The sequence below is a fragment of the Melospiza melodia genome, chromosome 1, assembly GCF_035770615.1.
Source record: "Melospiza melodia melodia isolate bMelMel2 chromosome 1, bMelMel2.pri, whole genome shotgun sequence".
Lineage (NCBI taxonomy): Eukaryota > Metazoa > Chordata > Aves > Passeriformes > Passerellidae > Melospiza > Melospiza melodia.
In genome coordinates, this window is record NC_086194.1 from 41792293 (window position 1) to 41814561 (window position 22269).

Consider the following 22269-nt stretch of genomic DNA (forward strand, 5'->3'; position numbering starts at 1 on the left):
GAATATCACTGTAGATCTAGATGACAGAAATAACATTAATCTACTTGAGCCACAGTAATACTAGATGAATTTGTGATCCATGATTCTTTACCCAATTCAAAGAGAAAGTGCTTAAGGATCCAGGGCTAGAAAAAAAACCAAACAAAACAAGAAAAAAAACAAGAAAACAAACAAACAAACAAAACCACAAAAAACCCAACAGCAACAATAATAACTAACAAAAATACCTAAAAACCACAAAATCAACCAAAACAAATAAAAACCACAAAACACCGTGAAGGAGAAGGCATTGAAAGAGACTGAAAATCACTGGCTTTGTCTGGTTTTAAAGGCCTCTCTAATGATGGAGGCTGCACAATTTAACCACATAATTTGTGTGTAACAGGAATAACACCATTTTAATTTAAAGTGTCAGTCCTAAACAATGTTACCATTTGTCACACCTCCAGTGGTCAGGGAACAGATTAGTCCCTTTCTTTTAGCAGCACCTTTTGAAGCTTCTGTAGACTGTTATATTCTGCTTATTTTGTTTTTCTAGTTTAAATAACATCAGTGCTTTCCATCTTTTCTCATTGGTCATAATTTGTAAATATGATTATGTTTATTTACATTGTTTCCCATTTTCTAATCTTTCTCCTGTAGAGCCTTCTTGAACTGCATCTTTTTATTTGGACAAAATTTAGATAAAGCAGATGGCGTGTGAAGCAGAAAGAAAGAATCCTTTTATGTACCTCCTTTATTCAATTCTGAAAGGTATTTAACTCTATTTGAAAATATCACTGATTTGTGAACTAGGAAAATATCTGGGCTTTACAGTAAAGATCTGCTATCTAGTCAACACTCCCCAGCCTGTCTGTGTACTTGATTACTGCAGCTGAGAATTCTATCTCTATTGAACTGTAGCCTAGTTTTTCCACTTTTTTCTCAAATTGTCAAAATCCCTTTGATTTCTAATCCTGTCCTCCCACTGCCTTTGTCAGAAGTCTTATGTCATTTTCAAATTTGTCAGCACATTCTTTTTCATCCAAGTGGTTTAACAAAAATACCAGATAATTTCTACCCTAAGACAGACCTTTGTGGAATCCTGCTCAAATGTTTTTCTCCCTTCAAAGAACCACTGGTAACTGCTCTGTGGGAATGGTTTTCCAGCCAGGTTTTCACTCGCTACCAGAACTGCTTCTTGGCAGGTTTCTCTGGCTTTTTGATGAGATATTGCAAAGTCAACAAGTGAAGTTGACTGCCTCTCTTCCATCCAAGGGACTACAGAAGGAGGGCAGATTGATCAAACTAGAATGACACATTTTAAGACAAATGCAGCTGAGATCCACACAGGGGAGGTCAAAACACAGCCCTTATCAACCTGTGTCCCTCACAATGTAATTGGCAACAAGGTACGAGAAAATTTCTGTTTCATAGGCAACAAATCATTTACAGCTAAATGATGGAAATCACAGTGTGCACTGCCTGATTAAGCTAATTACCTAAGCATGGGCGAATAGGTCAAGCCTGATTTTCTCTACAGGCCTAATAATAGGAGAAAAAAAATAGTCAGGACCACCAGGGAAAAAATACTCACACATAGCATTTAAAGCTACGTGAAGACAATACATGGCATACACAAATGCTGGAGGCATATTGATGATACAAAACAAGTTATTAAGAAAGGCATCAGAGATGGAGGTTAAAATACAATAAGCTACTGGAGTGCTGCACTGTGAACAAAATAAGCTTGGTACAGCCTTTGCTCTTAGGCTTGACTGAACTGCCTGACTGCCAGGGCAGTTTGGACCTACTGGTATTATCTTCTTAAAACATTTTCCTTAACTCGCTTTTCCTCTCTGGTTTGTCTTCATGTCAGAGCTTATCTACTATTTCTGGCTTTATTGAAATTTATCTTCCTGAAGCTCAGTGAATTTCTGTTGACATTCTCCCTTTTGCCCTTCCTAAGTATCACAAGCTTTATCATTTCATATTTAATGAAAAGAGTGTCCCTAAGGCAAACACATCAATTTATGGGATCAGAAAATATTCTGAAATTAAATAAATCAGTGTAAATCTGGAAAAAACACCACTGACATTCATATAAGATATCCTTAGTAACAGCTTGTGAGAGCACTTACAGTAGATAATCCTGATGCCTATTAATGATACACAAAAAGTTCTACATTAGACAGCACTTAACCTGGGTTATACTCTGTTTTAATTGCACTGTACTCTTTTTTTTTCCTTCAAAGTTACAGCAGGCCTAAACAGCAGAATACTTTGTAGACTGCATAATGTGTAAATCATTCCACATGAAGCCAGGCCTTTCAGCAGATTGTAGATTCTCAAAGATTTCAAAAATTTTACATTCGATCCTATAGTGGTAAGAGGTATTCTTGCTAAAAAAAAAAAAAAAAAAAAGAAAAAAACAATCCTTCTCTGTGTTTCTTATAGTCTTTCTGAATGGTAGAGACTCAGTCTCACTGTACCTGCTCACATACAATTTCAGTAAATCTCTTTCTAGTGGTGCTGTGAGGGAAAAAATGTTACACTAAGAATCACAGTCTGCTCATTTTACCATTGCACACTTGTACATACATGTATGCCAGATGTCACCTCTGGGGAAAGCTTTCAGTCTTTCCCTATAACTTGTCCTCTTATAAATACAGCTAGAAACTTTTAACAAAAAAAAAAAAATTAGAGAAACAGCCATCCACCCAATCCTTTATATAGTGTGAAAAATAGAGAAAATACTGATAGAACTTCTGAGAACCACTGAGAGGTTCATAACATGAATCACATCTTAAGAGAACAATTGATATTCCAGACTGCAAACTCAATTTATCACTGGACATTTGTCCTTCTACTGGGAAACAATTAACATCTGACAACTACAGTCATTTCAAAACAGAAAATAACGTAAAGATATCCCTGGACACTTTTAACTTAGCTTAACATGAGGCAAATTCAGAAGAATAAAGCTAGTTCTTTTCAAAAGACTAACAACTCACTAAGGTTCAGAACAGGACCCAGGCTCATCCCACCATATTTGAGTTCAGCTGCAGGGAGACTGCTCATTGTTCTCCTACAGCCACTGGAGATGGCTCCAGCCACATCTGTCTGACCCACCTAAGGTCCAACACAGATTCCAACCACATCCCTCCCTCCACCAGCCATACACAGACACACAAGAGAGTTGTGTAACAGCAGTGTTGCCCTCCTGCTGAAAATCTGATGAGTTCTTCCCAGCAGCACACAGCCATGAGGCTTGGCAGACATTTTAAATATTTGGCCTAAATTCTGCATTTTTGTCTCCAAGAATATAAGAAAATTCTTTTGACTCATACCTACAGTGACTTTATTTATTAATGTCTGTGAGACATTTATTTGAAACATGTATCACTGCCTACGTGATCCTTCTTTAGATACTCAACATTATACAAACATTTCAGAAATTTAGAGCGGGTTTGGAAATCTCCACAAATATTGCTCCAGATTCTCTTATTGCTCCATGACTTTTAATCTAGCCAACTATAATTCTGGATTTGTGGCATTGCAATTATAAAGAGAATGCAATTTTAGAAAAAATGAAGTGGCCTATCTTTAGAAAAATACATTTAGAGCTAACTCTTTCAAATCATAAAAAGGCACAGTAAATATTCAAAAAAGATTCATTACAGGATTTTAATATCCAAACCTAAAATTACAAAGAATTTTTTTAAAAGAGAAAAATTTCTGAACCATTTAGGAAAATGTAAGGATATATACAGGAAATTCAAATCTGTAAATATGAAACAGACTAATTTATGACTGATTGAGTCAGAAAGCATATCTTTATTTTAACCTGTATGAACCTCACACATAATTCTAATGGGTCTCTTCCCCAACAGAATGTGGGGACAATCAAAACTTATGTTTGTATATCACTCTTGAAGCATTTTTAGGAGGTAGCAAGAAGAAGAAATTGATTATAAAATAATTTTGAACTACAACCTGACAATAACAGAACGGTTTTGGCTGCTTGTCAGAACCAAGTTATTTGCTGTTTTGCAGCATATGTAACAGAGTCAAATCAGAACATATTTCTGGTCTCTATGTAAGGAAAAAGAAATGTTATTAGAGCCCAGCTTCTAAAAAAGAAATATCAACAGTCAAAGAGCAATTATAAAAAAGCAGTGCTAAACAAAACCATGCAGTATACAAACTCACATCAACATGAAGCCAGAGGCCATGCTTTTCACAGATATCAGCAATTTTATCCAGAGGATCAAATGCTCCCAGCACAGTTGTGCCTGCTGTAGCACAGACAAGAAATGGTGCTGACCCCTGCAATAGGATTCAAAACAAAAAAAAAGTTATCATTTGCACTGTTCATCTCTTCCTTGTATACTTGCAGAGCTGAAGTATAAAAAGATCTAGGAAAGTAGGACAAAGATGTGACAATCCACATTTTAGTTTCCCAGCAGAAGGTACTGCATTTAATAGTGCTGGATCTCTTTTTCTTTTTTTTTTTCCCATTTAAAAAAAGAAAAGGCATTTTCCATTTCTACTTAACACCATCCCAGGGCAGACTTCCGCAGCTTCAGACTGTTTTGACATATGCTACTTTTGTCAAAATCAAAACATACCGGATATATGACATGTCTCTTTATACACTGATTTTCAATTCTCAGTCTTTCACATCTCACTACCATATATGCTGTCATTCTGACTGATAAAATAAAGCAATTAGCTCAGCCAGCAGACTACCCATGCAAGGAAAGGGCTCATCCCTTTAGGGTTTCCACCTGCACTGTCTCTACAAGACCCCGGTTCTCTGCCTGGTGAAGAGGAAACTTCAGCTAGGGAAGGTGATTTGCCTTCAGCCATTGGTGCACTCCATGACAGGGACAGTCACTGCTGTCTGATCCCACGCCTGACCTGCAGCTCAGTGCTATTCCCTTGCTCCCACTCCTGTCTGGGAAAGAAGAAGGGCTGAAGACAGTAACTGAATGTTAGGAGAGAGACTGCTGGAAATCTCAGATGGTGTTCAGGTCAGTCAGGTGGGATAAGGAAAGCTTTTGTCAGGCTGGGGTCTCAGACAGCCACTGACAGCCATCCATCTTTGCTTCCCTTCAGCTAGCAGCATTCTGGCTCACAGATCCTTGCAGATCTGTGTTGGCTCTGCTTAGGAGCAGAAACTGCAGCAACTCCATGAAAGTAGTCCATGAGAGTCTGTAGCAGCTCCATGAAATTGAGGGTGTCTGCCCCAGCAGTGACTGTGCAGTCTCACTGCTGGGAAGTGCCTGCTGAAAGACCTGCTCTGCACAGTTCAGCACCTGGCCTGCAGAATGACAACACACCTACTGCAGGGGCTCCCAGGGTGTCATTGGATTGTGCAAGCTGGGAACACTCAAGTTCATTGGCAGTGAATTAGATCTCTCAGATGATGTAAGTGTGTAACTCAATGGAGCCTTAGTGAAATCAGACATCAGCTGAAAAATCAAACTCCACACAAGTCTTCCATGTATCTTCACCCAGCTGAAATATGATTTCTTTTTTTCTTTTTTTTTTAAATATTGCCACTTTAAGCATCTACAGAGACAGACAGGCTTATATCACATTTACACTCTGACAGTTTTATCCTTCTTTACAGTGTAGAAGACTGTTAGAATGGTACGTAATTATGATTTATTTGTATTTTAGATTTTCTTTACAAATGGCTAAAGCAGTGAAAAGTAACATTGGAATGAACTTAAATTAATCTCATACATTCACAAAGACTTACCAGCCTTTAATTCACTTCTTGGTAATTTATTCTGAGTACAAGGTCCCACAATATTTAATCAAACTTACAAATCAGCCTGAATCTTGAGTACAGAACTCTTGCAAGTGAGGCAAAGATGTATCCAACACATCTATTTTCTATTAGTGTTCCCAGCAATTTTGTCTCACAGCTACATCAAAGTCAAAGGCTCTCAAGCAGCCAATTGGTAGCACAACTGCATACAGGGAAAAGTCTCAGATATCTACAAATTCCAGTAATTGCTACCATTATACTTTTTCCCACAAAGAAGGGAATTACATTTTTATTACTCTTGACAATATAGTTAATCTAGTCTTCCTGCCTAAGTTCTCTAAAAAGAGAAGACTCTTGCCTTTCATATTTAGTGATCATTTTGTGCTTCAGTCATCAGCAAACACATCTTCTGTTGTCTAGAGTCATTAGAATATTTACTGTAATTTACTGAGGCATCCTTCCGTAAAAGTTGTAACAGACACAGCTGGACAGACACACTGAAGCTCTGATTAAATGAAAACCTTCCAGTACACCTGTAACTTCCTTTAAAATGCAAGTGAAATCGTGTTTTCCTGCAAGCAAAGCATTTTGTTTTTATTTGTGAGGTACCATACTGAGGTAGACCTTTTCAAAAAAATCACAAATGCCAGATGATTTCTTTCAAATGACCATTACATATTGTTACAAGAACAAATAAGATACTGTTTTTGCAAAAGCAAAGAGATGATTCTCCTGCAAGCCTGCTTCCCATTACTTTATTTCATTTCAGTCCCTTTTTCCCCCCCAGCTTGCTCAAATGAGTATAGGTTGTATTTCTCAGAAGTAGGGAAGGAGGCAAAGAAGAGAATTTGCTAGGTCATCAGGGCCCCCATGTATCAATAGCTATGTTATCAGCATGAAACTCAAATAAGAGATGTTTTTTTGGCAGAAAATGTATCCAAATCAGAACTTACTGTAAGCTGTTGTGGCCATGCCAGTGCAGGACAGGACAGGGCTGCCTTGGCTTTTCTATCAGCCACAAAAGCAGATTTCCAAGACAGAATTCCATGGAAGTATCATCTATGCCATGAACATTGCACTAGCTGCTTTGTATTCACTCATCATGGACTAAGAGCTGAGCTTTGAATTTTACTGCTCTGATGCACAAACTGGAAATGAGAAATAGGGTGAGCTAACCAAGCCAAAAGAAGATCCTCTTGGAGGTCACATTCAGTCCTTCAAGCTCTCTAAAATAAATTATGTTGACTATAGGTAAGGACTGCCTTAGAGATTGTGGGAATGTGTGTTAATGTTGTCCAAATACACATCAGTGCCTTTCCAAATTCTTGCCTTTGACTTCCTACTTGGCAAAGTCCCTAGGGGAAAAGAGGCACTTCTCTGCCCCCTCAGTAGAATAATAGAAAGGACAGAATTTAGCATTTGAAGCTTGTAAGACAGTTTTAGAGACTAAGCCACATGTTACAGTTGCTGCTCACTGCAGAGGCAATAGAGCAATAGCTGCTGTAATTAACTGAAAACCTGTTTTAGGAAAACATACTGCATCCATTTAAAAAAGGATCAAGGGCAAAGGAAATCCTATAAGAAATGTGCTAAATACTTCAGAGCAGCATTGTACTCAGGACTTTCATTAGCAGTAAACACCCTGTGGAATTTTCCTCCCTTTTAAGAGTGTAGAACCCATAAGCCTTGGCTTGTTCCACAAGTTTGTGGTAAACCGATTGTACCTGTAAGAAAGACATTGTTACATTAACTGCCCTACTTTTAAGATTTTGGTCACTCTTAGTTTTCCTTCCTTTCACTCAGACACAAGCACACAGTCTGCACACACTCCTCTCTCCTTCACACTCTCTCTCCCCCTCTCACCTCTTTCCTGGCCCGCTGGACTTGTTTCTCCAGTTCCTCAGGTATCATCTTACCTCTAAGGGACACAGATTTAAAACTTTTTCAGTTACATTCAAACAGGTTAGTTACGTACAGCACTACTGCATTTTACAAAGGCTCAGAGATCAGTCATGGCTTTTGCATTCTTACCTTTCATCTGTTTTGATGAAGTACACATTCTCTGTACCAATTCCCAGGAAGGAGGCTGCCTTCTTCATGGAGTAATGGCACTGTAAAAGAGAGAGGCACAAAAAAAAGGTACACACACAATTAAACAAGAGAAACAAATTCCTTAACATAGGGAACAGTGGCAAGTAGAAAAGCACCTAACAGCCATGACAACAGCATACTGTAACACAAAAAGCAAAATGATAAGGTGCATATTACAAAGCCCATAATGTACTTAATACACACAGAAAACTGGAGAAAATAAGACAAAAAAGTTGTGCACCATGTTTGAAATGCAGGGTTAAGAAAAAAATGGGAAGCTCTACTTCATACAATTTTTCTTAGAGTTCATTCTGCATTAGAATGAAAAGTAGAAACTTTGAAGTGTCATCAGAGAAGAATTATTAATTGTTTCAAAATGTTTTAATAGAACTAAGTCAAAAATATCAATGAGTGTAAGAGCTAGGAAATGCCTGAGGAAAAGGGCCTAAAGTCTGTTTAACTCAACAGCCTGGAAACAATTAATTAGGTCTGAAAGTCCAAAAGCACCACTCCTTGGAAACTGAACCCTTAGTTAGGATGTGTATTTGAAGCTTCTACTACTTTATATTTGTAATGATTCTGTATGCTTTCTCTAATCCCCAGCTGATGGCCACTGCCAGAGACAGGATACTCTGCTAAATTGACCTGTGCCCTCAAAACAGCAACCCATGTTCACAGGATCAAGGAGCTCAACCTACCAAAGCTTCTGATGTGGTAAAATGGGGATTTGCAAGGCTTTCAACATCCTATTCTGCAAATGGATCTGGAAATCCTGATGGTGTGTAGTTCATATGATTGTGAACCTTAGAAACTACTGTGAAAGCAAGCAGACCTTAGACAGGACTCAGCACATCTTCATAATTTACTGTGGATTTTGCGTAAGGTTCCAGTGTGGACCAGTCTGCATTTTTCAGAAAATCAGGTTACTATTTTAGCAAAGAATTTTAGCTAAGTCTCATCCAGAGACATATCTGGATGAGTACAAAGACACATGCAGCCCACTTCTCACTCTGCACTGAATAAAGGGCATCAGACTATGAAGCCTGTGGAGTGCAAAAGAGGATTTTAGAAATGGGTGTTTATTTAATCAGAATGTGGTAAAATGACTAAGGTGAAAATTCTATTCAAGCCCACAGACCACTATATACTTTTTACAAACTTTTTTCTTTTCAACAAATAGTAATGGTTTATCTAACCATTTTTCCAACGTTCGCCTTTATAAGGACCTGCTCTGCTATGGATACTCTTATTCCAGCACAAGAGCACTTTGGCTCATTCCAGAACAAGAGCACACTGATCTCTGCTTAATTTGTGTTCAAGATTAGCCTGGGAATTCAAGATACAGTAACCTCCTTAACCCAAAGGTATTTAGACATCAAAACTACCCACTTATAGCAGCAGAGTCACCTTTGAGGGTTCACCCCATCCCGTAGGACTAGAGAGTTCTCAGAACCAAGACCATCCAACCCTTGGATTATCACTGCCCTCCTCACAAAAATAAAATTGTCTCTTTTACACATTATTACTGAAGGGTTAAAATGAAGCATACTCCAGCAAACACAAAGATGTCTGAAATTGCTGCTTTTCATACAGGAGGTGAAGCCAGGTGGTTAATTAATTCCATTTTCTTCCTGAGAGTTCACACAAATGCAGTTACTGCAGAACATAATTAAGAAAAATGTACAACATTTTAATGTGTGGGCATGAATATATTAAGGATATTAAAGCCTGTCACGCTTATTTTGATGAGATGGATGATCTCAAAGGGCTCTTTTTCTTTATGACAAAGAGGTTTCCCCCACCATCACCCACTTTTTAAACAAAGGCATAGAGTGACATGAAGCTACTGAGTAGTTTTAAGAAAGCTTAATTTGTAACATGACACATCCACAAGGCCTTTAGGGCTCAGTCATTTAGACTGTTGCAAGAATAATAACATACATAGGTGGATAATTAGTCTTACATTACTTCAATAAAGGTAATAATGATTGTAAGTGGCTGTGTGTTGTTCAGCAGAAGTTTGGAGATGTTTTTGACTGACGAGTGAATCACTTCAAATACAAGTTGCCAGAAATCACTGATTTCTAGCCATTACTTTCAAATGAAAGGTATGAATCACCAAGAATAATCAGATCCTTCCAAACTGAATAAGACCTGCAAATTCAGAATACTAGTAAGCAGACAATCAGCAAAATATATATTTTATTATAAACAATGGTATGAGATACTGGAAGAAAGATAAAAGAGGCTTGAGTACCTGAGAGATTATACCAAAAAGCTGAGGAAAAGAGAAGGAAGAACAGAGGGAATACAAAAACAAACAGGCTGCAAGAGAAATTATTTTTCCTTCAGAAGAACCTCTGTACTTCTTGGAAAATTCTGTCTTTCACTAGGACAGAAAAAGAACAAGACCCATAATACTGCATAGACTTAGGATATGCTTTCTTTGGTGAAAAAAGAGGTCTTTCAGTTATACTGATTGAAAACATGTAAGAATTTCTTCCCCCTTCTTAGAAGCCATTATGCTAAACTGCATTGCACCATTTTAAGAAAAAATATACCAAAGAGCATTTAGCAGCTATAGTCACAAGAGCAACAACTAATTCACTTTTCATAGTTCCCTTTCCAAAAAAAGGAGAAAGAAATATCCAGATTAAAAGTATTATTTTAAATACTGTGAGTTCAGGTTACTCTTGGCATGTCTTTCACAGTTTCTTTGGACAAATTATTGAATCTGTAGCCATTTTGTAGCAAGAAATTACCATCTCAGAGCACAAGATCAAATCGGAACATTGGTGCATTTAAGATGTGCTGCTGTACTATTTTACCTATATCTAGACATAGTTTTCATCTCCTAATGATGTTTGCAAAGACAAGGTACTTTCTAGCTTTGCTCATTAAAACAGAAGACAAATTTGTATTTTCTTGATTTTAAAAAGTTTCCTAGAAACACGATTGCATAAAGCAATTACCTTATTATGAGATTGTTTTATTACCTTATTACCCGTTTTTGTCTGTTATAATTTCAACAGGGGACAACATGACAAGTTAATGTTGTGTTCTCTCGCTTTATTACTTTCATGATCAAGTTGCACTGGGGAGGAATTTAGTTTCATTTAATCTAAAAAAACTGCTCACATCAGCATGTACATTTCAACTGTTTACAGATCCTCTTCTACCCTTACTTGCCTCAAATTTACCAGATTTCTACCTTTCAGACCAATGTAGCACATACGTGTGCCAGAATAAAGTTTAGATGGGAGTCAGATAGCAAAAGGGATTAAAAAGGTGGGCTGATATCTATAACTAGAACAGCATTTATCTCCTACAGAACCACAAATTATGCCTCCAGAAAGTGGGATATAACAATTACTCTTCTGCTGCTCCTGTCTCAAGGGGAATCACACTGCTATGGTCCAGCAAAAAGTATTACAGAGTAGCAGCATAAAAAGTGTTCACTGCATATCACCACAGCTTTGAATATCTAAGCATTTGCTTACAGGAACAAGGAGCCTTTTTATTACTGAAGGCCAAGCAGAATATGTGAGGACCTTGGGTGGGCCATGCATTAAATATACATCTTTATATTATCCAAGAACATACAAAAATACATAGCCTCAGATCACATAAGTCATTGAAAGTCTGTGCATTCCCCTGCTTTGCAGCAGGGCAACTCTTTCAACTTGACAAGTGCCAAACTGAAACTTAGAGACTTAGAAAATCAAGGCAAAAATCATTTTATTTCAGCCAAGGCCTAAAATGGCACAAGGGCCTTGAATGAACAGTCATGTCTTTTGACTCTTTATCAATACTGTGTTCATTATACCCTCATGGCTTCTCCATGCCAATGCTCATGCCTGATTCTTGATGAAGATAAACTCAGGTTGTTAATTTCTCCAAGTTTTGTTTTACTTTTCCAAGTTTGTTTTGTTGGGAGGGTTGACAATTTGCTTCTCCAGGAACCTCTTCAGTTAAAACAAACAAAAAAATCCAACAAAAATGGAGGATGTTTGGATGAGGGGATTGAGTGTACCCTCAGGCAGCTCACAGATGATACCAAGCAGGGTGGGAAATTGATCTGTTGAAGGATAGGAAAGGATTTGCAGAGGAATCTGAACAAGCTGGATTGATGGGCAATGCCAAGGGTGTGACACTCAGCAAGTCAAAGTGCCCAGTCCTGCACTTGGGTCACAACAACCCCAGGCAGCACTACAGGCATGGGGAAGAATTGCTGGAAAGGGGCCCAGTGGACAAGGACCTAGGGGTGCTGGTTGACATCCAGATGAACACAAGCCAGTGTGTGCTAAAGTAGCCAAGCAGGCCAATGGCATCCTGGCCTGTATCAGCAGTAGTGTGGCCAGCAGGGCCAGGGCAGTGATTGTTCCCCTGTGATCGGCACTGGTAAGGCCACATCTCAAATCCTGTGCTCAGTTTTGGGCCCTTCACTACAAGAAAGACATTGAGGGGCTGGAGCATGTCCAGAGAAGGGCAACAGAGCTGGTGGAGGATCTAGACAGTGAGCCCTGCGAGGAGTGGGTGAGAGAGCTGGGGGTGTTTAGCCTGGAAAAAGGCTGAACAGAGGTAATTGCTCTCTACAACTGCCTGAGAGTGTAGCCTGGGAGGAGTCAGGCTCTTCTCCAAGGCAACCACTGACAGGACACAGCCTCAAACTGTGCCAGGGGAGTTTCAAGCTGGACAATAAGAATTTCATCACAGGAAAGGTTAAGCATTGGAAGTTTGCCTAGGGAGGTGTTGGAGGCACCATCCCAGGAGGTGTTCAAGAAACAACCAGACATGGCATTTAGTGACCTGACCACAAGGTGGTGGTCAGTCAAAGGTTGAACCTGATGATCTTAAGAGGTCTTGCCCAACCTAAATGATTCCTTGGTTCTGTGATTCAAAAGTGCAAAATGTTAAATAAGACTCAAAATAAAAACAATAATAAAAGAACTAGGATTGTATGACACCAGTGCTTCCGTACTTTTCTCAAGTGTGGGCTACTGATTACATATATTCTCAACATGGCTTATCTGAACAAAAGTTTCCAAAAAGTCATCTAGCTTGGACTCAGTACAGGTGGATTCAAAATAATTATAAATGAATATGCCCATTTCCTCCCTCATAACACTGAATAAACACTAGTGATCTTAGAAAATAGTCACACTATCTGGCTATTAAAAGCATCAGTTTTACAGTAAATGATTATTGAGTACTAAAGACTATGTAGTTGTTTGAAGCAAACAAAGTATTAGAGATCAAAAGCATGGCCTTACAAATAATTTACCAATTTATTTTTCCTTGTCAAGTTTATGTTTTATGGTTTTGGTCTTCCTGGTGAAGCAAAGACATAAAAATAAATTTATTCTGGCAGACAATTAAAATTTCTTTTGACATGAATTTAAATGTTTGCTTATTTCAGAGTAAGAAAATATGTTGTAGTAAAACCATGCAATGAAATAAAACGTTACTTCATGATGAAAGTTTCATGGGCTTTACTTCAAAAGCATTTATGGAACTTGCTTCAAACTCATTTTTTCCTCCTTAACTATTTTGAAGATGTAACATGAGGGATTAAGTATGAACTGGCATGTATTTCCATACACACACTTTTCAGAAAAAGAAAAGAAAGCAAACAAGAAAAAATATTTTTGGGGGGGGGGAAAAACAAACAAACCACCTTTACTTAGAATATGTGGGCTCAGTTCCAAAAGACATGTTATCTTGGAAAACTTACACAATGCTTTCATCCCTCAGGCTTCTTCAAAATAAGCCTCTCATCTAGTTGCACTGCAAACTGTTTGGAGCATAAACGTCTGAGCTAAAATTATCCTAGTAAGTCCATATTTTCTAATACAACAAGGTTCTGTGCAGGCTTCCACTGGGGCTTTTATATAGTAGAGTCAGAATTAATAACAACTCTACACTAATCAAATGATAAATTCTGAAAACTGAAGGGACAGGGAAGAGAAAAAAGGCTCCAAAATCTACCTTCAGAATAAATGTACGAATGTAACTCAATTTCCCACAGGCATTTTGGATTGATATTATTCAAAAACTTTAAAAACTGGCCAGGTATTTTCAATTATTTAAAGAAAAAATGTCTAAAGGTCCAGAATTTTTTTTCTGAGAGGCATATGGTGGGTTTGACTCTGTACCACATCCAATCTGTATATTCAGACATAGGGCAAAATGGGAGCTGCAGAGAGCCATCTCACAGGCCCACAAGTACTGAGTTTAGTACAAATTAAACATGCAGAAAAAAACCTTTGACATCCAAAACCCACCTACAGTTCCTGCTAGACTTTATGCTGTGGGAAATCAAATGCTGCAGACCTCCACAATACAGCACATGCATTCTGCTTCAGGTTTGCCCCATGTACAACCTGTTCTTGTATCAGCAGTTTTCAAAGCAGCAACATCTGTGTTTGTTTTCTGAAAGCAAGAAAGCTTCTGCAGGGAAATTTACCATCAGACTTCTCCACTTGGCTCCAATATTCCACATCATACATTGATGTCAGAATTATTCTACCAGTGCCCCATCAGATATGCAAATGATATCATTTTGCAGCAACTGAAAAAATAAAGTTCAAAAAGCTTTTCTTTGTTTTCATTTTACCTCTTCTGAAGCGAACAGAACTAGTCTTGGCAGACCTGAGAGCCCTTTCTCCTTTATCTCAGGGCAAAATCTGTACCTTGCTAAGTTCATAGCATACATATTAGAAATAGAGCCACCTGCAAAAAGAGACATACAAATATTGTATTAGCCACAGTATGAGTACCTTTCCTGCATCTGAGAGCTTGACCCATTAAGGGAAAAACAAACCCCACAGGCATCCTAGTGATGCATCCATCACAGTTTATTTCCTCCCCTGAAGGCTACATCCATAAAATGAACCTTGGGCTCTGCAGCAGGCATGGAAGCAGAGCCTGTTTGGATGCTCTTTGGGGATATTTTCCTCTTTGAGGAGTAAGAGCTGTGCCCAAGCAGTCCTTCCCAACAGAGAAAACCCTGGCATAGCACCTTCCCCTCTACACTGCAGCAGAACAAGCTCAGCTGCCTGCACCAAGCTCGGAGCCTTGGAGATCTCTTGGGCAACCAGGCCTCAGAGGACCAAGGGAGAAAAAAGATCTTTGGGGAAAAAAAAAAAAACCAACTCAAAAATAAACACAGTGAGTGGGAACTGAAAGATCTGCAAGGTAAGATCTGGACAAGTTTTATTCACTTGGGACAGGTTTTATTCACCTAGAAGAACAAAACCAAAGCAGTAAGAAAAACCCTTACATAAAACTAGAACCAAAACAAGGGCAATTAATTTATCTTCTCTCAGTAGATCACTAAGTATTAAGCCAGAAATTCTTCTGTAAAAGCAAGGCTTCTACCAAAAATACACATCCAATTTGATGTGAAAAAGAAAACCGTACCAGTAATATATTAAAAAATAGGGATTTTTATCTTGTTTATTTTTCTACTACTCATGTGTAGGCTAGAATTACTGACTTTCTTTCAGTTTAGGAGAGGGAGTTTAAACTCATGTACTCATTTAATTTCTCTTCTCACCCCAAAATAGATCTAAAACCTTCACAACTATCCCAATTATTTGTTATCTGAATAATCTGTGAAATATCACCATTATGCTTCATTATTTCAGTGTTGTGGGCTTACAGAACATTTGAAACATATGGTTTATCAAGCAGCTTTAGAAGTATCTGTTTGGCCTGCATTATCATAATATTTAATAAAATTATAAAAATTCAAAGGAGTTAAGAACATGTAAATTCTTGCTCCCACAGTTCATAAGCAGGATACAAAGATCTCAGGCACCATGGATTGGCATCAAGCACATAAATCAGGTCTGTCAGCTCAGTTGACTTCTTCCCATGAGGCTGTTGGTATTGTTAATAAGGTCAGGAAGGGCATCAGCTACAAACAATTAATTTCAAATAATTCCATATAATTATGTTTAATGTAGAAGTGTTTTCATTCTTTCACTGGTCAAAATTGCCAAATTATTACTAGAAACACATAAGATAAGCCTAGAAATAAAAATAAAATAGTTTTGTCTATCACTACACTTTTGCATGCATTTTCAAATATGCAATTTGTATGACTCCAATGTTTATAGAATTAATGGTATTAGGCAGTTTATAGGCAGCTTGAGGTCTGAACTGTTCCTACCTGGATTAAATATACCATCCCCTTCTTCCCAGCCTATGAATTCAATCATTTTCTTGATGACTGCTTCTTCCACCAACAGAAATACAGGGGATACTTCATATGTGTATCTGAAGAGAAATTACAGTATGATAATTGGTGTTAAAACTACATAACTCATGGCACAGAGCATTGCTAAAACTAGATAAAGGCTTCTTGCACCTTTCTCTAATCTATCAGCAGGTGATCACCACCAGCAGTAGGACTCTAAACTAAAAACATTATGGATCTGATAGAATAGACCAATTAATTCGTTTCTGGCAGGATCTCATTGACACTTTCACTCTCAAAGTAATACACCAGAGTTTTCTATTAATATAGGTCACATGCTTAAATTTCAGCTTTACATTTGCAAGTTAACAGTAGATAAGTAACCATTTCTAGTCAACTGTGTGCAGAACGCCTCAAAGGAATGAACAACTAAGTTAAGTCTGATTAATTTATTTTTATGTACTATGTGAGATAAAACTCTAGGTTTATTAACTTTGAAAAAAACTCTCTCCTCATAAACCCCAACTTCAGCCAATCTAAATCAGAGGGTTTCCTCTCCCAAAGTCTTGCACAATTCCTGCCTCTTCTATAACACTGAAAACAGAAATCAGAAGCAAGGAAGCAAAAAAGCTGTTATTTCAAAAAACATACTAATTCATCATCAAGAGGACAAAGAACCACACTTACACACTGGGGTTCAGTGCTTCTGTAATGAAACGAGCCACTAACGAGTAATAATCTATCCCAGCATACAGCTGATTGAAAAATCTCGGGTGATCTGCAAAAACAGATGAAAAGCAAGTGACAGGATATACCAGAAAAGAGAATACATCACACTCCCCCTCAGCTGAATGCTGGCCATTGCAAACCACAATTGACTCCATTCGCCCAGTATTCTCTGGATTTGCTGTCCTTCCCTAAAGTTAGACATTCCTTTGAAAGTAAATTTAATAAGCACTTTCAAGCTTCAAAATACGTCTTGAGAAATGCAAGTGGTGCACAGAATAATTGTGAGTTGTTCACAAATTTTATAAAGCAAAAATAAAAGGGATTGACAATTGAGTATACATAGTGCCTTTAAACAGTGGTTTTGAGATGCCACAGTCGATGCTCAGCCAAATTTTGCTAAGCCATAGAATACAGGATCACAAGCAGCTGTGCCTTTTCCCCCACCAGAGTTTCAACACAGAAAGAAAGAGAGGCAGTCTAACAGCTTGGAACATTTTGCTGCACACTTAAAATGAATGAGAAGAGAATTTATTTACCCTCCTTTAAACACTGAGATATAAGTAATTTTGACAAAATTCTATGCTATTGCTGACTGTAAAAACAACTCTGTTCAACAGTGAGGTCACCACCTAAATTTTAATCCACAGCACACAGCATTTTTATGTGCAAAACTACGTAAACAGTATGGCTCCATTTATATTTATATTATATTATAGGGCTTCAATAAATGTCTATACTCAAATTAAAGACTATTTGCACAGCATATTTTTATATACCACATCTTTTCTAAGGTGACATATTATAATCTAAAGGCAATTTGCAAAAGTAATATAAATAGAATGTCTTTAACTAATTCAGTAATTATATCTGCATATTATTAGTACACTACCCCTGCAGATCAGTATCACTACTCTGATGTGGTTTTCAAATCATAAGCTCCCTCTCAAAATTATTTTACAGTTTTACTCTGCAGCAACAGAGACTGTAGCAGGGAATGCAGCCCAGAAATGCACAACAAACTATATCAAATGTCTTTTTTACTTAACAAAATACAGCCTAAGCCGTACAACATCTGAAATCCTGAGCTACAGATTCACAGTGCCATTTCCTGAACAGATGTTGTTCATCCCTTTTCACCAAGATTGAATTACCCTGCACACGCTGCAGAAAGGTTAGCTATAGAGAACTAATCCTGCAGAGCTGTGGTGTACTGTCTCTGAAACACCGCAGGCTCTCCTCTCATGGTGTCTGGAACAGGAATTGCTGTCTATCAGCAAATTAACAACCTGCAAGACTATTGCTCAAATAGAACAATAATAAATCGAGGGTCTTCATCACTAAGAACATATGAGGGCAATGATGGTTGACTCCAAATCTCATCACTCAGACAGCAGGAAATCACACAAAAAGGTCCTTCTCCTGCCTGTTTTGCTAGATAGACTGCTATATCATTTGTCTAGATGACTTTCCCAAGACTTCAAAATGACAGAATCTACTATTAATGCAAAGGACATTACATTAATTACGTTTGATAAGTTTGCCATTATGACATATATTAGTCAAGCCTATGGTGACCAGAATTCAGTAAAGCAACTGTTTGCACACTTGTATAGGCAGAAGGGAAACAAACACTCACATTCCCAGTTCCCTAAAAGGTGACAGAGGTTTGTAAAGATTATCCCATCAAAGTTAGCATGCAGAGCAACAGTGCTTAAACCCCATTCCTACTGGTTTTGACGCTGTATTTTATAACATCACGGCAGAGCTGCAGGATCTTCTGATGACATTCTCCAGTGTCCCTCATCTCCAGGTCAAGAATCTGCTTAAGCTTCTCAGGGGCTTGCCACTCACAGACCTAGTGATGGGGAGCAGGGCAGACACCATCAGTGAACAGCTTAGCCAGGAGCAAGAGGTTATAGAGTACAAAGTAATCACCCCATTCAGCTCTGCTTTCACACAACTTCCCATGGCAGGGCAGTGTGCCATCAGAAAATAGATCCAGTAAGCTGGCCTCACGGGATGTTGGTTTTATCATGTCTCAGGCAACACTCAAGCATAAACATTAGAGTGGGAAATGCTGAAAGGCAGAAAAGAAATAAGCCTGCAGCTCAAATTCTGTTGCTAGCTAAGGATTTGTAATCACAGCATTTCAGATGCTGCTCTGCCAAGGGGTGGGAGCAAGCAGTGCATGCCCAAAGGCAAGCACAGTTTATTAGCAGGACCTCTTCCCATACAGCCTCTTAAGCAGGTTCTGCAGAACCCACAGCAATCTTATAACATTGTCCTTTCACGGTGGTACCACACCCACTATCCTCCTTCTCCAACGCCTGTGCCTCTGAGGAGAAAACAAATAACCCCACTCCAAACATGAAAAACACTACAGTCATTTGCGATCTCAAAGAAAATGACCTTTGCATTCTGAGATTAAAAAAAAAAAATCATTTGCTGGCAGATATGTATGCTAATTTATGTTATTGGAAGGTTTTATTATATATTCCTTATTAATTTGTAAGGCTATATTTTATTTTGGAGCCAAGCACAGACTAGAAACGATTTTGAGGCTACTTAGAGTGCAATAAAATAGAGCTTATAAAAAATAGATTTATTGTTCATTACCTTCACTACAAAGTCTCAACAACACTCTACAGCTTTACCTTTTCTGTTACATCATCCGCTTTCTGGACAACTTCTTCCATTATAATCTTACACGCCTCTTCCACAAACTTCTCTCCTGCTTTTGAGTCCATTATTGGACCATTTAGGATGACCCCATCCACCAAAACAGCATTCTTCTTCTGAAGCATCTCCTGCTTGCAAACACCAACTGTAAGAGAAATAACTCATAATTAAAGCAAGGATAAATAAATAATAAACTAAAAAAAAATATTCTTTCCCTGCTGGAGATTTAGTCAACTTAAGAAAAGCCTCACGTAGACTTTTTATCCGTACAAAAATCCCAGATTTTGGTGGAAGAATCTTTACAGACAAAAAAACCCAAACAGATTACTTCAAACATAGACTGTTATTCTGCAGGCAATAACAGTCTACTTGTATTGTACCTACTGCTTCTTCTAACATACAAAAGCATGCAAGGGACTTTCCAAACACAGAGGAAAATACAGTTCTGGCTTAGAACATGTTACAGCTGTACAAATAGAAATACAGATAAAGATAATGGGCATTTTTCTTAATTGAAAATGTTTCCCTCCACAAGCCATCCCTCTGCTCCCAATTTTTCATGAAATAACTTTCAACTTTGTGTCCTGTATCTTTATGCTGCTCCTTCCCATCAGCCAGTCCCCTTGCTCAGAGTCTTCTGCATTCTTTGCAGACTGCTTCACTGACCCACACTCCCTGGAAAAAAACCCTTTCAATGCCACATACCTGTACTTCTTTCTGCCCCTATCCCATTAAGTGCCCTCAGTCACTAATTACAATAATCTGCTAGGCAAATTATCTTGTTTATTTTGTTGATTCCTTTCTCCAGTGATGATCTCTTTCCCCTCCCTCACCTTTACCCAGGAGACATACTCTCCGCCATTAACACATTTTTACTTCCACCTTTGCATTACCCCGGAGAGCTCATCCAAGATGCTTGTGAGACACTCGCCGACAGCGGCAACTACGTATCTCTTTCATGTATTGATTTCGTATGGCAAGATCAGGACTCTGTTTTTCACCAGCATGAGGATGAAGATGAAATTGAGACATTTGGAGATATGGAGGGAATAGATATTTGAAACAGTATCGCACTGAAAGGAGAAGCGGTAACTACTGTAACCAAATTATCTGGGTTACAGGCAGTATCTGTTCACTGATCCTGCTTTAGAATAGCTGAGGTCTATGGAGCCAGGCAGCACTGCCACCGTGGTTGTCTTCATTTACAGTGAGGATGGGGCAAGGCTGGGGTGTATGGAGAATTGAGTGTATGTTCTGTGTCCAAAACAGCTTTATCTTATTGCTTTACTTTTTGCTCCACTTGCAAAGCAGAGAACACAGGCGGCTCTTTCACAGGTCTAAACAACTGAATTTCCAGAGGACTGCCAGGCACTGCAGTCCGACACATTCATCATGTTTATCATAATTACAGCTCCTCATGCACAGGAGGACTTAGAAGAACAACAGTGATGCTTAGAAATGTACATCACTTCAAGGTCCATTGATTGAAAGAAACCCTGCTAATCCCATGAGCTTTTATTTTCTGGTGACTCAGAGAAGCTATTCAGTTCACTTTGACTTTTCAGGGGAGATATGACAAACAAGACAAAATTCTAACATGAGATGGGACCTCACACTTCTCATAATGCTGCCAACAAAAACAGCACACACACACACCCTCCTCTCGCCTTTCTAAAATTACTTCTATTTTTAATCCAAATGGGCAGCATACTAAATTTTTCTGAACAGAGTAGCCTTCAGCCCATTGTTATAGTAAAGGCATAAATGTTCCTACTGGACAGATGGAGAACAAGCAGGCAAACAGTATTAAATCTTCAACAGGCAAAGAGGGAAAATCACAGACATCAAAAACGTCAGTTCTCATCATGCTTTCCAGCACACCACAGCAGAGGCACTGTAAAGAAACCACAGCTTTGAAAAAGTCTTAGATGCTTATCTCTGGAAACACAAGCTAGTAGGTCAACTTTATAAGATTTAAAACCCTGGGTAATACCAGGAAATTGAAGGCATCAGGGCTTTGGGCAGAGAGAACAGAGACTAATTTTGTGTTGAGACTTAGTTATTTGATGCATAAATAGCTGCCATAAGTACTATTCAGAGTTTAACATAAATATAAAAAAGAATTTCAACCTTAACGTCACCTGGAGGGTCTATGATCTCTATGTACGCCAAAGGTGTTTTGTTTCTATGAAAAATAGGACAGGATCTAAAAAAGAACTCCGTGGGAGACTAATATCTATTGCAGAGCACAGATATTGATACCTCCTTTGGTTACAAGCAGAATTGACGGCGGAGCAAGAGAAGTCACTAATTCTTTAACTCCTTTTTTTTGTTGGTTTGGGGTATTTTTGTTGTTGTTGTTTGGTGGATTGGTTTGGGGTTTTTTTGTTCTCCATAAACTCTCTGCTAGAAGCAGAGTTGTGAAAAAGATTTCTATTGGTAACTCCCTATTCCTGTCACTTTTGCACAGAGATAAGATACTAATATTTCCATGACTTTACAATGATCTTTTTACAGGAATTCTGCAACAGCAGAACTTTACATTACTTTTTCTACCAGGTCTTTAGGGAACCGAGTCATAGGTCTAACAGCTTCCTGTTTGAAGCAGGTCTGTTCATCTCTACACACAGTTTTACAGTCTCCCTAGGATCCTTTTTGGATCCTGAGGAAGATATGATCTGGAAAATGGGTGATGGTCTATCTCTAATCTCCATATCAGTTTCAGAACTTGAGCACAGCCTATGAAAGAAAGGCAAAGCAGAGAGGTTAGAAGGAAGAGATGGAAGACAGACTTCATTTCAACAGC

The 22269-nt window shown here is 38.4% G+C and overlaps 1 protein-coding gene across 4 annotated transcripts in view; it reads right to left on the reverse strand.

Moving 5' to 3' along the window:
* The window catches only part of GADL1 (glutamate decarboxylase like 1), an 80955-nt gene that overhangs the window by 50103 nt on the left and 8583 nt on the right, over positions 1-22269 (reverse strand). For all 4 annotated transcript variants that reach the window (XM_063155139.1, XM_063155148.1, XM_063155157.1 and 1 more), the window contains exons 2-9: positions 19439-19608; positions 18513-18639; positions 16743-16833; positions 16029-16135; positions 14469-14584; positions 7793-7872; positions 7625-7679; positions 4192-4308 (exon numbers count right to left, since the gene is read on the reverse strand). In XM_063155139.1, coding sequence (XP_063011209.1) covers positions 4192-4308; positions 7625-7679; positions 7793-7872; positions 14469-14584; positions 16029-16135; positions 16743-16833; positions 18513-18639; positions 19439-19608 — 863 coding nt within the window. The remainder of the gene's footprint in view (positions 1-4191; positions 4309-7624; positions 7680-7792; positions 7873-14468; positions 14585-16028; positions 16136-16742; positions 16834-18512; positions 18640-19438; positions 19609-22269) is intronic.